At 44.0% G+C, this 16,828-nt stretch overlaps 1 protein-coding gene across 3 annotated transcripts in view; it reads left to right on the forward strand.

Annotated features, from left to right (window-relative positions):
- Positions 1 to 2,872: 2,872 nt before the first annotated feature.
- Positions 2,873 to 16,828, forward strand: part of LOC143819361 (broad substrate specificity ATP-binding cassette transporter ABCG2-like) — a 28,867-nt gene continuing 14,911 nt past the window's right edge. For 2 of the 3 annotated variants that reach the window (XM_077300921.1, XM_077300922.1), the window contains exons 1-8: positions 2,873 to 3,022; positions 5,238 to 5,455; positions 7,840 to 7,899; positions 9,828 to 9,942; positions 11,697 to 11,849; positions 13,238 to 13,395; positions 15,134 to 15,288; positions 16,494 to 16,595. In XM_077300921.1, the coding sequence (XP_077157036.1) occupies positions 5,253 to 5,455; positions 7,840 to 7,899; positions 9,828 to 9,942; positions 11,697 to 11,849; positions 13,238 to 13,395; positions 15,134 to 15,288; positions 16,494 to 16,595 (946 nt within the window). In that variant the 5' untranslated portion in view covers positions 2,873 to 3,022; positions 5,238 to 5,252. The remainder of the gene's footprint in view (positions 3,023 to 5,237; positions 5,456 to 7,839; positions 7,900 to 9,827; positions 9,943 to 11,696; positions 11,850 to 13,237; positions 13,396 to 15,133; positions 15,289 to 16,493; positions 16,596 to 16,828) is intronic. The other variant, XM_077300923.1, reaches the window with a different exon arrangement.

Raw genomic sequence — 16,828 nt, forward strand, 5'->3', positions numbered from 1 at the left:
GGCAACGATGAAACAGCAGCTCAAACACACCTGCCAGCTGGATGGGTCTCTCCGTTGCAACGAAGCAACGCATATTCGTTGCAACGGGTGTTTTTTTTTTTAAACCTTTCTTAAAGGGAAAGGGGCTGTTTGGGAGCATGCTAACAGCCACCCATTGGCTGCTTGACGGCCAGAGGCGGGACGAGCTTGGCAATAGCGCTTCCTGGCTAGTGATTTTTGCCGAGACCGGAAGCCTGTGGGAAATGATAGAAACACAACTGGATTCCACTACAAAGGCAGGTATGCATAACGACGAATTCCACTATTTTAAATGGCGATTTTTCGTTCAGCAAACAATTTGCTACATGGATCCCGGTGCGGAAAGCCCCTGAGTATTTTTCAAGGTATGAGAGTCAAAGCTTCCTTCATCAGGTACAGGAGCTTTGAGTCTCGAATGCTCGTATCCTGAAAAAGTTTTTGGTCTCTAGGGTACAACTGGACTCAGATCTAGCTGTTCCCCTGCAGGACCAACACAGTGACCCTCTGAAATTATCCATTTAAGAGGCCTAACAGAGAGTTTTACTAGGAGCTGGAAGACCTGGATTCAAATTACTTGCTCAGTCATGAAACTCACCCAAAGAATTTGGCTCAGTCAGTCAATCTCAGCACAACCTACTTCACAGAGAAACAGAAAGTGAACCATGTATACCAGCCAGAGCTCCCTGGAATGGAAAGGTGGTATAAAATGTAAGAGTTGTTTTCCACATACAAAGTTTTTGATTTGGAACTAAGTCCAATGTGTCAATTTACTTGCATTTGTATATCTAGGGCAGCCTTTCTCAACTTTTTCTTATCACTGAGAAACACCTGAAACATTCTTCAGGCTTCAAGAAGACCCAAAAGTGTCATGATCATGTAGATTATGGTTGGGAAGCAGAGCTGTGGACACGCCCACCCGGGACCCCTACCCTTCCCACCCCCTCCAGATCCATCACTGGCCATTTGGGAAGGGGGTCAACGTGACTACATATGGTTGTAGCACCCAATAAATGTTCAACAACTTTTAAAAATATATAAAAAATAACTCCCACCCATTCAAGAAACCCTGAGAAAACCTGATCTAGGGTACCCAGGTTGTGGATCTTGGTATCTGATGAAGTGTGCATGTAGACAAAAGCTTATACCCAGAATTAAACTTTGTTGGTCTGAAAGGTGTCCCTGGACTCAAATTTTGTTCTATTGAATAACCAGAGTTAATTGCCAACTCTGTATTGGGAAATTGGAAATTGCAGGTGGAACCTGGGAAGTGGACTATAATGTTATAGTCCACCCTCTCAAACAGCCATTTTCTTTAGAGGAAACTGATCTCTGATGCCTGGAGCCCAAGCATGTGTACATAATCTCAGCTAACCCCCCCCCCCCTAAAAGGTGTCAGAACTCAGTCCCAGTGAGTACGATAATCTTTAAAACCATACTACAAATACTATGCCCCAACCTGAATAGGGTCTCATTAGATCCTGGAAGCTAAATAGAATTGGCCCTGCTTAGTACTTGGATGAGAGGCCATAAAGGACCACAATCTTGTGGGGCTCAGTCTGACACAGAATGAGTGAACCAAGTTCACAGAGAGATTCTCATCCAAGATTGTTATTATTATGGTATTTATAAATGGCCCCTCCCTAGAAGGCTGAGGGGGCAGTACACAACATATTAAAATTGAAAAACAAATTCAATACAAGCATACCCAATAAAAACATTTAAAACCATTGTTCTGTTGTTCCGCAATTTTCTCGGTTACCTTATTCCTGACCTAAGCTATTGGCCTATCATGCTGGTATGTGTTTTGGGAGAGAGGGTGGATATATTTCTGAGAAGTTGTTTGCTCTGGCCTCGATCGTAAATATACGCCTGGTGGACTAGTGCCATTTTGCAGGCCCTGTGGAACTCAGGTCCCGGAGCCCTGCCAGCAGCATATTCCTCCATCAGGGCTGATTTCACACATCTTAGCATGACACTCTCCCAACTCAGATGCTAAAATAAATGAGCCACTGATCTTTAATTACTGTCATCGCTGCAGACTTACAGCCACCCCATCAGGTTTTCAGGAGAGATTCAGAGGCAGTCTGCCATCATCTGGGCAGCAGCCTTGGTGTTTTTTGGTGGTCTCCCATCCAAGTACTAACCAGGAATTATCCTGCTTAACTTCTGAGAACTGACAAGATGAGGCTATCTATGCTTAGAAAGCTCAGGACAACTTCATCTAGCAAGGCTCTTACTAGTGGAGAGTACCTGAGCTGGTAGGGTCAGGTGCTTGGCTACATTGGTCTGAAGCAGCAGAACAAACCGAGTCCAGTGGCGCATTTAAGATCAAGGCAATTTTAAGATTTTGTGTGCATGCCAGCCTGGTGTGGTGGTAAACATTGGCAGCTGCTAATCTGCAGAGCCAGGTTGGAGTCCCCGCTCCCCCACATGCAGCCGGCTGGGCAACCCAGTTCTCTCAGGGCTACTCAGCCTCACCCCCTCCTTAGGGTGCCTGTTGTGGGGAGAGGAAGAGAAGGTCACTTTGTGACTCCTCCGGGCAGTAAAAGCGGGGTACAAAGCCAACGGTTCTTCTCCACCAGACAGGAAAACGGCTGTATGAAAGCTTGAGTAAAACTTTGTCAGCCCTAAAGGCGCCACGCAGTTCTTTTCATTCTCGGGGCGCATGGACGCCCTTGAGAAGCGCAGGCGGGGGTGGGGGGGGGGCAACGGAGGCTCGCCAGATGGCCGCGGACTACAATTCCCATGAGCCCCTGCGGAGCCCCTGAGTCCACGGACATCTAGAGAGCCACCACTGGGGGAGCGATGGAACGCGGCGCGCCGCAGCCGTTAGGCGGCCACTGCGGCGGCGCAATGGGCGGAGGCGAGCCGGGCGTTCCAGAGGCTGCTCCGCGGAGGCTCCTGCAGTCCCCTAACCGTCGCCTCTGGCGGGGCGCGTGCGCAGTCCTCGCGGGGACTGGCGGCGGCTTCCCTCTTTCCCTCGCTCGGCGTCTCCGCCCGCCGGGTAAACGAGGCGGGAGAGGGAGAGGCGGGCCGGGCCTCGGAGGGGGCTTGTCGCGGGACGGAAGCTTCGTTTTAGAGACCAGAGAGGGACCAGCCCGCTTTCTCCTTGCCGCATGCCCTTGCGCAGACAGGGAAGGGCAGGGGCCGGCCCCACTTAAGGCCGCTTTCTATGGGGTTTTTATTATAATAATCATAATAATTTATATATTTCAGTTTCTATGCCGCCAGAGGAGCGGGGACTCTCGTGGCGGCTTGCAAGAATTTGCCCCACTTCTTTTATTACCTGAAGGTGACTCAAAGCGGCTTACAATTGCCTACCCTTCGTTTCCCCATAACAAATGCCCTGTGAGCTAGGTAAGACTCAGAGAGCTCTGAGGGAACTGTGACAGGTCCAAGGTCACCCAGTTGGAGGAGTGGGAAATTGACACCAGTTCTCCAGATTAGAGGCCACCACTTTTAACCTGGCTTTGAAAGGCACTGTATTGGAAAAACACATTAGAAATGTGAAAAAGATAAAGAGAGGCCACAATTAGCCACATATTTTCAGCCTAGTGTCTAAGAATGGTCATATGCTAGGGTTACCAGTTCCCGCTGGAGAAGTAACGGGATTTGGGAAATGGAGCCTTGGGAGGGTGGGGTTTGGGGAGGAGTTTATGCTGCCATAGAGACACCCCTTGGCCGCCATTTTCTTCAGGGAACCAAATTGTCATCTTGAGAGCAGTTGTGGTTCTGGGAGGTCTCCACCCCTCACCTTGAGGGTGGTGACCCTAATCATGCCCCACTTCTTAGAAAGTTGATGGAAAAAATAGTTTTCCGTTGCTAGCTAAAAGCAGGCAAAGAAAAGTCCCTCTTCCAATTAATTGGAGACATGGCAGAAAAATTCATAGTCTCCATGACAAAATTCTTGACAGATAGAGGTTACCACTGGCAGAGGCTGGTCTTAAGAAGAGCTTGTATTTTTGTACCCTGCTTTTTTAGTACCCAAAGGAGTCTCAAAGCGGCTTACAGCAGCCTCTCCCCACAACAGACACTGTGAGTTGGGGGGGGGGGCTGAGAGAGTTCCAAGGGAACTGTATCTGGCCCCAGGTCACCCAGTTGGCTATATGTGGAGGAGTGGGGAATCAAACCAGTTCTCCAGATTAAAGGCTGCTGCTCCTAACTCCTACACCAAGCTCAACCACTACATCACAAACATCAGAAGAGCCTTGCTGGATAAGACCAATAGGCCATTTTATCCATTACTATGTTTCACATAGTAACCAGCTGGTTCTTCTGGATGGCCAACAAGTGTGCGTAGAGGCTGAGGCTTTCCTTTGATGTTGCCTCCTTGCTCTGGGATTCTGTGGTTTAGTGCCTCAAAGTGGAGGTTCCCCTCATTCACCATGGCTAGTGTCCATTCTAAGACCTGTCCTCTATGAATCTAAATAAACCCTTCCCAACATCTCACAATTTTATGGCTAGCAGAATGCCTTTCCCACTTTCAGATGTGCCCCATGTTAATCTAGCCTGTTCTTACCCAGTGCCTGGTTCTGCCAGCTGCATGACCTTGGGCCAGTAAGAGTTCTGTCAGCCTCACCTACCTCACAGGGAGGGTGTCTGTGAGGAGGAAGGGTAAGCGATTGTAAGCCACTTTGAGAATCCGTTGAGTAATAAAAAGCAGATATCAAAAACCAGCTCTTCACATCCAGAATAGCCTCTACCAGTCAGAAACTTATTTAGTATTAAAAAAATATGTTCTAAGGAGTTCTTCTAATCAATGAACCCTACATAGTTCTTTCCACCACTGTTTTATCCTCACAATGACCCTGTGAGGTAGGTTAGGCTGAGTGTGCATGGAGAACATTACCAGCTGGGCAGTCACCCAGTAAGTTTAATAGACACTAATACTGAAGCCAAAGTCTTCCTGAAACCAGTGCAGTCTTATGGCCACCAACATGCTGGTATCAGCACTGAACTATTTAGACTGATTTGCTGTAAGGCAGCTTTGTATGTTCTTGGAGTAGTTTGGCATGGTGCTTGAGGCAAAAAATGCAAACAAAAGACAATAAGAAAGCTTAGATATTTTTGGCAGTCTCTTTTCTTCACCGGTAGGTGCCTTTTAGATTCAGTTTGTGAACTTTATGAGTGCTTAGTTGATTTTTACACATTGTAGCTTGCTTGCTGCATTATTATTCTGGGCTTACAGTGAGTTTTTTAAACTGTTATTTATACATTAGAGCGGTTCTTCCAAAATGAGAAGACTTTCGCAGATCTTGAGTGAAGAACATGTAAAACGTGAAGAAGATTCAAAGAAAAAGAAAGTGGTGCTTTCGGGATCAGAGTTTACTCATGGGAGCACTATGACTTTTTACAACATCAGCTACAAAGTGAAAGTGAAGACCGGCTACTATGGCTTCCGAAAAATCTTTAAAAAAGAGATTTTAACAGAAGTCAGGTACAAATCAATTGCTTACTGACGCTTATTGATCTTTAGTATCTCTTTTTTTCTCCCTTGTGTGGAACAGAGTGGGTCCATTCCAAGACCACAGCCCTCTCTTTTCTAGTATAATTCTGCACTGACCAGATGGTAATGTTCTCCAGGTTACTAGATTATAGCTGGAATATTCACTACAGAAGAAACCCCATGCTGCACCCCGAGGGCCCATTATGCACGGGGGAAATAGCGCGCATTCGGGGTGGAATGGCGGCGACTAAAATCACCGATAACTCACGGTGCCGGCTGCAACCGGCCGCAGATTCGGTGCATGCCACTGAAAAAGCAGCTTTAGCGTAACGCGGAAGAAAGTGCAGCTTCCGGGTGACAGGGGCGTAACCAGAAGCGGCGCCAGGGTCACCGCGTGCATAATCGGTTACTCTGGGTTTTGCTGCCGTTGCGTCCCGTCCCGTCCATAAGCGATTTGCTTCGCTTCTTCCCCCTCTGCGTTTTCCATGTGACCCGAAATCGCCGTTTTGGTGGCCGTGCATAATGGGCCATAGTGAAGCATTCAGTGACTTGAACTTCCCCAGGCTCTTTGAGCTTTACTCAGGATATAGGCTTTCCTGAGAATCTACGATTCACATCCCATACATAAATGGTGAACTCCTAGAAAGGGGCTTCGTGAATTTGAAAGTTAATTTGGGAATTCTAAAAGTCAGGGCAAAAGTGTCTTGCTAAGAAGCACTGTGTGAAAACTGAAGCACAGAATGTTTACAGTTTTTTGTCGCTTCTCACATTGCCTTAAAAATCCACTCACACTACCAGATGTTACTGTTTTTTTTCTTGTGTTTGACAACTTCGTAAACATCCCAACATACCCTCATATTTTCTCCATCCCCCCGGTTCCTAATAAAATTGATTTCTCCTGCATCCAGTGAAAGGTCTTCACTCTGCAACAAAGCCTCCACTCTACAATGTAGACTTAGGTTTTCCACGGTGATTTGCGGCACAACCCACCAGCCTGCCAAAATCTGCCCAAAAAGGGCAGGCTGGTGTGTGTGTGTGTGTTCTTTAAAAATTGCATCCCAGGCTTTCAGCAATTGCAGGTGCCTGTTGTGTATATGGATCTGCTTGAGGTCCAAGGCAGGATCCTTGAGGACTGAGCTTGAGGTCCAAGGCAGGATCCAAGCAGACACATAACTGACTAATCAGTTTAAATCCATCAGTGCTAATGCAGCCAATCAGTTTAAACCAATCAATGCTAATTTAGCCAAGAATGGTATAATACTCTACCGCAGTGGTCCCCAACCCCCGGTCCGGGACCGATACTGGTCCGTAGATCAGTTGGTACTGAGCCGCAGTTCCTTCTTGTCCTCCTCCCCAGCTGCTGCTTCAGGGGCTCTGCTGCACCTTTGGTGCTCTCCAGCAGCTGCTATGGCTGGGGCTCCCCCTCGGCATGGTAGTGCGCAGCTGCTGCTGGCAGCGCCCCCCAGTGGGCAGTGGGAAGTCAGGGGCGCTGGCAGGAAAGCAAGTGGAGCAGGGGCTCAGGCAGCAGCAACGTCCCTTGGCAAAAGATTACCCCCCCACCCGGGCCTCAGCAAAATTGTCAAGCATTGCCCGGTCCCTGGTGATAAAAAGGTTGGGGACCACTGCTCTACCGGACAGAGACACTTGGTGAGATTTCAGGTTCAGGAGAACTCATCTTCAGGATGGAGGTTAATTTTTTAATAAAAGGAGATGTAGGGACAGTGCTGGCCAGAAGCCAAAACCCCTGGTCTTGAACTTGAGCTCAGAATAAATTTTGAATACATTACATCTCAAGTTGTATCAAAGGCCCTTTGGAATAGAAAGGCAGCTGGCTCTTCTTCCCTTGAGAATAGGGGGCAGGCTGTTACTCAGACTTAACACGAATTATAACACCCAGATCTCTTGTTAAAACAGAAAGCAGCAGGTGTAACAAAGAAGCAATAGTCCTGTTAGCAAAACTACAGGCTGCCTTAGGTTGTTGCAGCCAAAGCAAGAAGGAGTCATGCAGCACCTGAAAAAACTAGCAAATTTGTTAGGGAGGAATTTCCATGAGTCAGAACTTGGCTTTAAGGTTCCCATAACTGTTAGTCTGCAAGGACTCTTCATTATATTAGCGAAGCTAGAGATGGTGTGTTCAAGGGAGAAAGCTATTAGGAGATCATTTATGAACTGTCAGCTGCCTGCTGAGGAAAACACCTTGGTCTTTTGTCAATAACCCTGACTCCTATGAAGTAGTTCAGGCAAAAACCACATATGTTGATGCTTTGAAAGTAACGAGACAATAAATTTTTAATTATAGAATGGGAAGACTTGGTTGGTAGAATGTATGAACAATTCCAGCAACAAACTTATGACAAGTTGGTTTTCTTTTCCAGTGGGGTCATGAAACCTGGTCTCAATGCAATTTTAGGGCCCACAGGATCTGGCAAATCATCGTAAGTGTTTAATGGCTTGGTATGCGATAAATCTGTAACTGCATAGTTTAATATATTCAGCATCAGTAACTAGTGCCACAAATGTTTCTATGTATTGTATATATTTTGCAAATTGCTTGAATCTAATCAGAAAATGGAAAAGATAAAAGCATGTTTTCTTTCAAAGAACTCTTTGACTATTATTTCTGCCTTGAAAAGTAGAGATAATGGGGCAGTATGAGGTTATCAAATGTATACATTAAAATCAGAAAGGGTCAGAGATGATGGGACTTAATTTTTTACAATAAAGGTATCATTGCTAATATTACCAGTCTGACCTGGACATCAGACTCTTGTTTGGGAATGTGATCATCCAGTGAGCCTGATGATCTATATAATAACTATTTGAAATTATGGGACCTTTTAAATGAAAACCTACCAAACTGATCTAGTTTGTCATATGTTGTAAACTGTTTTAATTGTTTTATGGGGATTTTAAATTGTACGGATGTTTCTATTTTGTTAACTGCTGTGAGCCAGTTATGGGAGCGGCAGTATATAAAAATCAAATCAATAAATATAATAATAATAATCATAATAATAATAAGAGTTTGCATGTCTCCTGATTAGGCAGGAAAGCAGCAATAAAATGACTATCTCAACTACACTTTTATACCAGTTTCGAACCGTGCCAATTGCATAGTCTGAGAAAACTATTAATAATTGGCAAAAGGAACTAGCAAGATTTAGGTGATATGGTGAGAAAGCTCAGATTGTGCTTTCTTTGATGCAAAAACAAAGAGAGGATGGGGGAGTTGTCTCTTCTGATTCTGATGATCTATTACCAGTCTGATGATCTATTACTAGCTGCTTAAAGATATTGGACAAATAGCTTTGTAATAATGAAAGTGCATGATGGTACTATCGAGAGCAAGATAGCATTTTAAGTGTTTTCTGCATGGGGACAGCCTTGTGGAGCTTCCCTGTTGTTGATGCAGTGGGCAAATATAGTGCAACAATAACTGGGCTTCCGCATGAAAGGCTTCTCCGCCTTTTCCATCTCTAACGTGCCATTCTCTCTCTCCCCTGACAACCTGGGACCTTTTCCAGGTTTTTAAAATCAGCAATTAAATATTATAACAATGGTCATCTGACCATTATAGGGATTCATCTGAATTCCCAGCTCTTATTTTTAAATAAGTCAGTTTCTGGCTACTGTCTTTGCAGTGATATAAGGGGAAAGGCATATCTTAGAAGTGAAAACGGTGATTTTTTAAAAATGAAACCTGGGAATTTGGAGAACCTGGTATAGAATTTGCTGCAACCTTATATTGAGCTTCAGGTTTTGGGGTTTTTTTTAAACGCTCTGGTTGCAAGGGAAATGGCCATGGATGAGAGGGGCAGGGGAAGTTGTGCCAGTGTAGGGAAGATCTGGAGTTTCTCAGGGTGCCATCCTGGCTTTGCTGTGACCCTCCACAAAACAACACCTAAAACAACCCTATGGGAACTATCATGCAAAAGACAGGGAAGATGCAGGGTGTGCATCGAAACATCAAGTCTTCCGCAGAAGCAGGAAATAACCAGTTACCCATTTGGTCCAATCTTGGGCAAACTGGTGACACTGGTGTGGCATATAGCTAAACTATTAAAACAAACCAAAATGGTCTGACTGGGAGATGGTAAACTGGGGAAACCGTCCTTCTTTTAAAATTTGAATTTTTTTTTGCATTCTGGACAGGAACGTTAATGGCTGACTGTGAACTGGTATGACTGTGCAATCTTTCTTTGTAATTTTTCTTACCTTAGATTACTGTTTATTGAGTGTCTTCTGAGTTATCTTTTTTCTTTGTAATGTAAATTAAAAATTATCTTAAAAATAAAAAAGATTCTGAAGTCTGATCTTCAAAATGTATACAGGTATCCTCCAGATAATTTTGACTGTTTTCTAGTTTATTAGATATTTTAGCTACAAGGAAAGATCCTTGTGGATTGACCGGAGACATTCTGATAAACGGGTACCCTCAGCCTCCACAATTTAAATGTATGTCTGGATATGTAGTCCAGGTAAGTAATGTCTATAGCAGGCCTTAATTTTTAATTTTTCGTTCTTTGTCTAACATTTTGTGCTATTTACTGACATAAGGTTTTATATATGTATTTGATTGGGACATATTTTGCTGTTTATTCTTCTTTTACAGAAATATTATTTCTTTATCAAATTTTACCCAGTACATTATTTGGTTAGGGCAGCTCAATCTTGAGCCCCAAATGCCAGCTCATTGAAAATGTTGGTATATCTCATAGTATCCTTTGCTTTTTCAGTAAAGAAGAAAAAGAGTTGGTTTTTATACCCGCTTTCCACTATCCAAAGGAGTCTCAAAAGTGGCGTCTAGCTGTCTTCCCCTCCTTTCCCTACAACAGGAGGCCTTGCCAGGAGGGCAGGCTAAAAATTGAATAAACACATAGACAGGCTGAGAGGGCTCTGATAGAACTGCTCTAACAGGACTGTGACTGGCCCATGGTCACCCAGCTGGCTGCATGTGGAGCAGCGGGGAATAAAACCTGGCTCTCCAGATTAGAGGCTGCTGCTCTTTGAGGAAGGAATTTGACAAAAAAGGATGTAACTCCAAGGAGCTGAGAACATGAGCAGTATACAGCTCTGTATACTGGATCAGTTGCATGTGGAAGCAGCCAACCAATGCACAGCAATGGTAGCATAGCTCTGCCATCAACCTGCTCCAGCCCACCCATCACAACAGGGAAGATACCCTGGCAACCCAGCAACATCCACTGTAGGAAGGGATGTGGTATGCCCAGTAGTACTTCTGTAGCTAGTGTCCCCTTGAGAGGTTTGCAGATAATGTCATCAGTGGCATCCTGAAGACATTTTTCTCTTTTGTTTGGGAGGAAGAGTCACACAGGAGTAAAAATATGAATATGTGAAGCTGCCTTATGCTGAATCCGTATTGTCAAGCTGGCAGTGGCTCTTCAGTGGTTCTCACATATCACCTGCTGCCTGTCAGATCTCACAAGCTAAGCAGCATCAACCCTGGTTAATATCTGGATGGGAGACCACCAAAGAAGTCCAGGATCGTGATGTGGAGGCAGGCAATGGCAAACCACCTCTGAGTGTCTCTTGCCTTATGGGCTGCAACTTGAAGGCATTTTCCACTACCACCAGTCGCCATTGACCATCAGTGATTTTCTAAAATGTAGCCATTAAAAGCATCTTTAGCCAGCACTGAAAGTCCATTAATAAGCGCACAAGTTGGGCAAAATATAGTCATGTTTCTTTGCTTGGTGCAGGAACACTGTTGTTCCTGTAATGGTATCCATGCTCATTTACACTGGTATGATAGCAGATATAGTCTAGAGCAGTGGTTTTCAACCTGGGGCTCAGGACTCCTTTGGGGGTCGAGCAACCCTTCCACAGGGGTTGCGGCAGGGCAAGCAGCTTGGCAGGGGGGGCGCCATCCCTACAACAGCCTTGCGGGGTAGATCAAGATAGAGTGTTCGTCTGTCTGGAGCAGCAGAAAAGAGTGAGATCAGCATGATGGGACAAGAGGCAGAGCTGAACTGAGAAACACCAGAAAAAAAAAACCAATTTATATACAATCATGAACAATGGATCTTCACACCATTGGTCAGTTTCGGTTTAATTTCTGTGAAAGAACACGTGCATAATTTTATGGTTGGGGGTCACCACAACAGGAGGAACTGCATTTAAAGGGTCATGGCATTAGGAAGGTTGAGAACAACTGGTCTAGAGAAATTTTCTAATGAATGTTTATTTCAATTCTTATCCTGTTGTCTTAAAGGAAGATATAGTGATGGGAACCTTGACTGTGAGAGAAAATTTAGAGTTCTCAGCAGCACTTCGGCTGCCTTCTTCTATGAGCTTAGAGGAGAAGAAGGAGAGAGTTGACCAGATCATTATGGAACTGGATTTGACTAAAGTTGCAAATGCCAAGGTATAGACATATGTGGCAGCACTGAACAAATACCCAGCATCAGCTTCTAGTGATAGAAATGCCTGTCACAGGAAGATGTTGCTTTCGACTGTGCCTTCACAGGCTGTTGTCCCATCCTTGACTATTGGCCTCTGGGGAAAATTTGAGGGAGCCCTTGTTGCAGGCAGCAAAGAGAAGAACCTTCCTTATACTGAAATAGGCCTACTCAGATTGGCAGCAGCTCTCCAGGGTCTTGGATAGACTTTTCCACCCCACATCACCTCCTACTGATCTTTTATTTGGAAGTGCCAGGCATTGGTCCTGGGACTCTCATGCAAAGCAGATGCTCTCCACAGATGGATAGAGGCTGGACATACAACCTCAAGCTGCCTGTCTATTTCCAGGTGCAATTCAAAGTGCAGCTTCTTACCTTGAAGGCTCTGAACGATTTGGGGGCCAAGGTACTTGACAAACTGGCTTATTCTGTAGCACCTGATGCATCAGTTATGATGCTCTTTCCAAGCTCTGATCTCTGTGCTCCTACATGCAGAGATCACCTGGATGGCAGTCCTGAAAGGACTTCCTGGTATTCTGAGTACTATTGGAATGCCTTCCCCATGAGGCTCACCTGCCACCTTCCAGACTATCCTTAGGCATGTGATGTTTGTATAGTCTGCTTTTATACTCTGGATTGCTTTGTGCTGTTTTTATGTCGTGGCTTTTTATTTTGTTTTTGTATTGTGACTTGTTTTTAAATAATTATCATTATTTTATTGTATTTTTACTTAGTAAGCTTCTTCAAGCAGGTCTCTGGGGAAGAGGCATATACATGTAGATGTGGCAAGGCTCTTTTGTCTTTTGTTTCTACTATAACTCTCTTAGTCTGAATCAAGTTCTAAAATGTTAAGCCTTCTTGGATACTGGGAGCAGTAGAAGAGTGTGGCATGTATATACTCTAAATCAGGGGTCCCCAATGTGGTGCCCACTGGCACCTTTCTGGGCATCTACCAATTGTTTTCAGAAACACTTGGTAGGGCCACTGGAGATCTGAGTGGATTTGCAGATTTGGCAGCTACAACCATGGTGTTTGGTTCTATTCTTTCATTATTCCTCTTTTCCAGTGCTTATTTTTTTTAAATTAGTCCTCTTGGCCCCTGCACTTGAGCTGCCTCACTTGTATGGTTGGGAAGGCTCTGCCTGCAATAGCAGCCATTTTATGGTTGCACCCACCACTCAAATCTACTTCTAAAGTGCCTTGAAAGTGCATATCCAATGAGTGTGGAATTCCAAAGTTGCCCACAGACTCAAAAAGGTTGGGATCCACTGAGCTAAATTATACTAAAATATTTTTCCCCAGTTTTTAAGCATTATGCTGCAGCCCAAAGAACTTCACTTCTTCTCCCGCATAGGTTGGCACTCAATTTTCTCGTGGAATATCTGGCGGGGAGAAGAAAAGGGTCTGTATTGGACTAGAGCTTATCACACACCCTCCAATATTGTTTTTAGATGAACCAACGACTGGATTGGATTCCAGCACGGCCAATGCTGTCATGGAGCTCTTAAAAAGGTGAATTCCTTTGAAACTCTTGGGAGCTGCAGAACAATGCATATATACATCATAAAATGAGATCTTGGGATAAATTTCAGAGGGATAAATCACTGGGAAATTCCACTTGCCAACAGATCTCTCTCTCCCCCTGTCACACTATAAGCTCTTTAAACACAAGTCAAGGGTGCCGCATCAGACCAGCAATTCATCTAATCCAGTAGTTGTTGGGGAGGGCCAAATGGTGCATAGAGGCCAGGGTATTCCTCTGATGCTGCCTCCCAGTTCTGGTATTCTGAGTTTTGTTGCCTCCGTACATGGAGGATCCCTTTGAAGCCTGAGCAGGCTGTTTTCCCTATATCTTTAAAAAAATGACTCAACTGCTCTATGATTCCATGATTCAGCCCTCTGAGCATAGACCTTATTGAATTGGTTCTGAATCTCTCCTTTTCAGTTTACAAACGAATGTCTCCCAAGTATACAGACATCTCAACCTTTTGGTTGCCAGCTCCAGTCTGAGAAATTCCTGGAGATTTGGAGCAGTGCCTGTGGAGGGGATTAGAAGAGGGATTTCTCCTGGAATCTATGATATACCATTGAGTTTGCCCTCCAGAGCTGGCATTTTCTCCAAGGGAACCATACTGTGTAGATTGGAGAGCATTAGTAATTCTGGGGAAACTCCAGGATGCACCTGGAGGATGGCAACTCCATCTACCCATTTCAGTGTTTTGTGAGAGGCATAGACCACAATCCCCCATGTGTGTAGAAACCCTTGCCTGTTGTATGATGGCCTGATTTCTGATTTTGTAAATAACACAAACCACCCGCTATAATACTAGATATAAGTTAGCAGTGAATAATAATTATTTTCAGCATAATCATGGGCTGTTGTGCCCTAACATGAACTATTTTCACCCAAGGGAGCATTTTTAAAGATGGTATACCATTTTGATGCTCCTAGTAAAGTTTTTGTGAATAGGGAGGGTCCAACCCACTTGTCAAAAAAAAGAAAAAGAAAAAAAAGGACCCAAAAGGCTATGCTGGGGATCAGGGGGCCTGCATGGATAAAAGCCATACATAGCATGTGATAAATGAGGGAACCAGATGGAAGTGAGGTGAAATGTTAAGTTAGACGCAATCCATAGTTTTGTCTGTTCAATAAATGTACTGTTGTCACACTGTTCTTTTTTTGAGGCAGCAAGTGTTAGTTAAGGGGCATACGGTGCTTTCCAGCACTGAATGTATAATATATGTCTTTTGGCACCGATAAAGCAGTCATGCTGAATGTCATGTATGATTGCGTCTGTGTGCATGTCGTTAGCATTTACAGATGCGATATGCTAGGAAAAGCTTCAACAATTCATATCTGCATATTAAACCCGAGCCAGCTGGTAACCTTAAAAGCCACACAAAGGGAGATCTTTTCCTTTTTTGGCTATGCTGGGAAAAGACCTGCCGAAAATGCTTTTATTCCTGCTTGGGAAAAGTTCTGACAGGTTCATGATCTCTTGTTGATCTCTAAGGTGCATCTGGACTGGAATCTAAATGGAATACTGACAGGTTTCCTCAAGTGGGAATAAAGACAGCTGAGAGTTACTTTCTCCAGTGAGAGAATTTCAGGATCCCACACTTCCTTTGTCTCCTCCTCCTTGATAAAGGAGTGTTTTCTTCATTTTAAAGTCTCATGCGTAGAAATTATGAACGGTTCAGAGTACTGGGGAAGAAAAGAGTAACCACATTCTTTCTGTATTGCGTTTAGGATGTCAGTGAATGGGAAAAAAACAATTGTTTTTTCAATCCACCAGCCTCGGTACTCTATTTTCAAGTTGTTTGACAGCCTGACATTACTTGCTGCAGGGAGAGTTGTGTATCATGGCTTGGCTGACAAAGTTCTGCCATACTTCTTATCTCTTGGTGAGTTTTCATATGATATGTTCACACGATATGTACACTGGGACATATTGAGTATAGTATATAAGAAAATATTGCACAAATACTCATCAGTACAAAAATCTCAGCAATAGTGAGATTTGAAACCAGAAATCATTACACCATATAATTTCTATTTTTTTTAAAAGACATCAAGAGGTTAGTGGAATTAATTAATGACCAGAGGGTTGTAGAGTATATTGGTTGGCATTGGGCCAGTTGCTCAATCTCAGCCTGCAACCATAAATCCTGGAGAAACACTCGAGCCCAATGATTCATATTTTCTTCTGCAAAAGCTGCCGTCTGTCTAATGACAGCAGGACCAAAAGAATTATGTATTTAGACTGCAGGCCAACACAAATCTGGCAAACCTTGCAAATCATGACAAATCTATACTGGGCCATGACAAAGTATTTCAAAAGACAATCTTGCCATTAAAAACAAAACAGAAAAAAACAGAAAAAAACAAACACATTTAAAATAGTGATCTCAGAAATAGCAAGACCTTAGAAGCAAGCATGTGTATGTGCACACACAGTTGCGTGTGTATGTATATCCTTTTCACATGGGGAAAACATGGCTGTGGGAGGGGGAGGGAACTAGGAAGGCCGATCCTGAACTCGTTCAGGAGCACGTGTGTTTCTTCTTCCTACCCTCTTTATCTAGCTTCTTCCCCAGGACAGGTGGTATAACTTGCCTGCAGGGATCTGAGAAAAAGTCAGCACTCGTGCACCAAAACAAAGAAATGTTGGCATTTTTATACACACACGCACTCAGGAACAGGCAAAGAAGGGAACATCTGTGTTGGATCTGAGGACATGTATTTGAGAAGGAACAGCTGAGGGAATTTGGCATTACCTTACACCAGGGAAAAGTCTGTAGCTTCTGTTTATACATATGTCTGTCCATGTTCCAAGACACATAGTGCAGTCCTTTGTGTGCCTATTCAGACATAAGAACCTTCTTGTTCATCAAGGATTAGTCCCAGGTAAGCAGCCCAAACGTTTTTCATGCCCTAGGTCAGCTGGCCAGGTACCTAAATACACCTCTTGTGTCTTTTAAGTACTGGCCACCTCTGTAGCTGAGTGTATGTAGGAATTCAGCTTCACTCTGTTAGCTACTTAGAAGTAGATTCTTGAGCGTTCTGCAATGCCTGTGCATTTTACAAATGACCTGCCATTTCTTTACAGGTTTTGTCTGTGAAGCATATAACAATCCTGCAGATTTTTTTATGGATATCATTAATGGAGACTCTACTGCTGCCGCAGCTAGTAAAATTAACTTTGCTACAGGTATGGATGCTGACAGTCCTTTGACACCTTGTGGAAGAAGCTGATTCTGTGTGTATCATCAACATTACTATCACCATAGGAAGTAGTGCCCTGAGGCATTGTTTTGAGGCAGGCACTGATCTAAGCAGGTGTACAGCAAGAACAACTTATACTTCGGTCACACAAATGATGTGTGCAAATGATTGTGTGCAAATGATGGATTAGAAAAAAAACATGCTTGGTGAGAGATTTAA

Source organism: Paroedura picta, chromosome 10, assembly GCF_049243985.1.
Source record: "Paroedura picta isolate Pp20150507F chromosome 10, Ppicta_v3.0, whole genome shotgun sequence".
Classification (NCBI taxonomy): Eukaryota; Metazoa; Chordata; class Lepidosauria; order Squamata; family Gekkonidae; genus Paroedura; species Paroedura picta.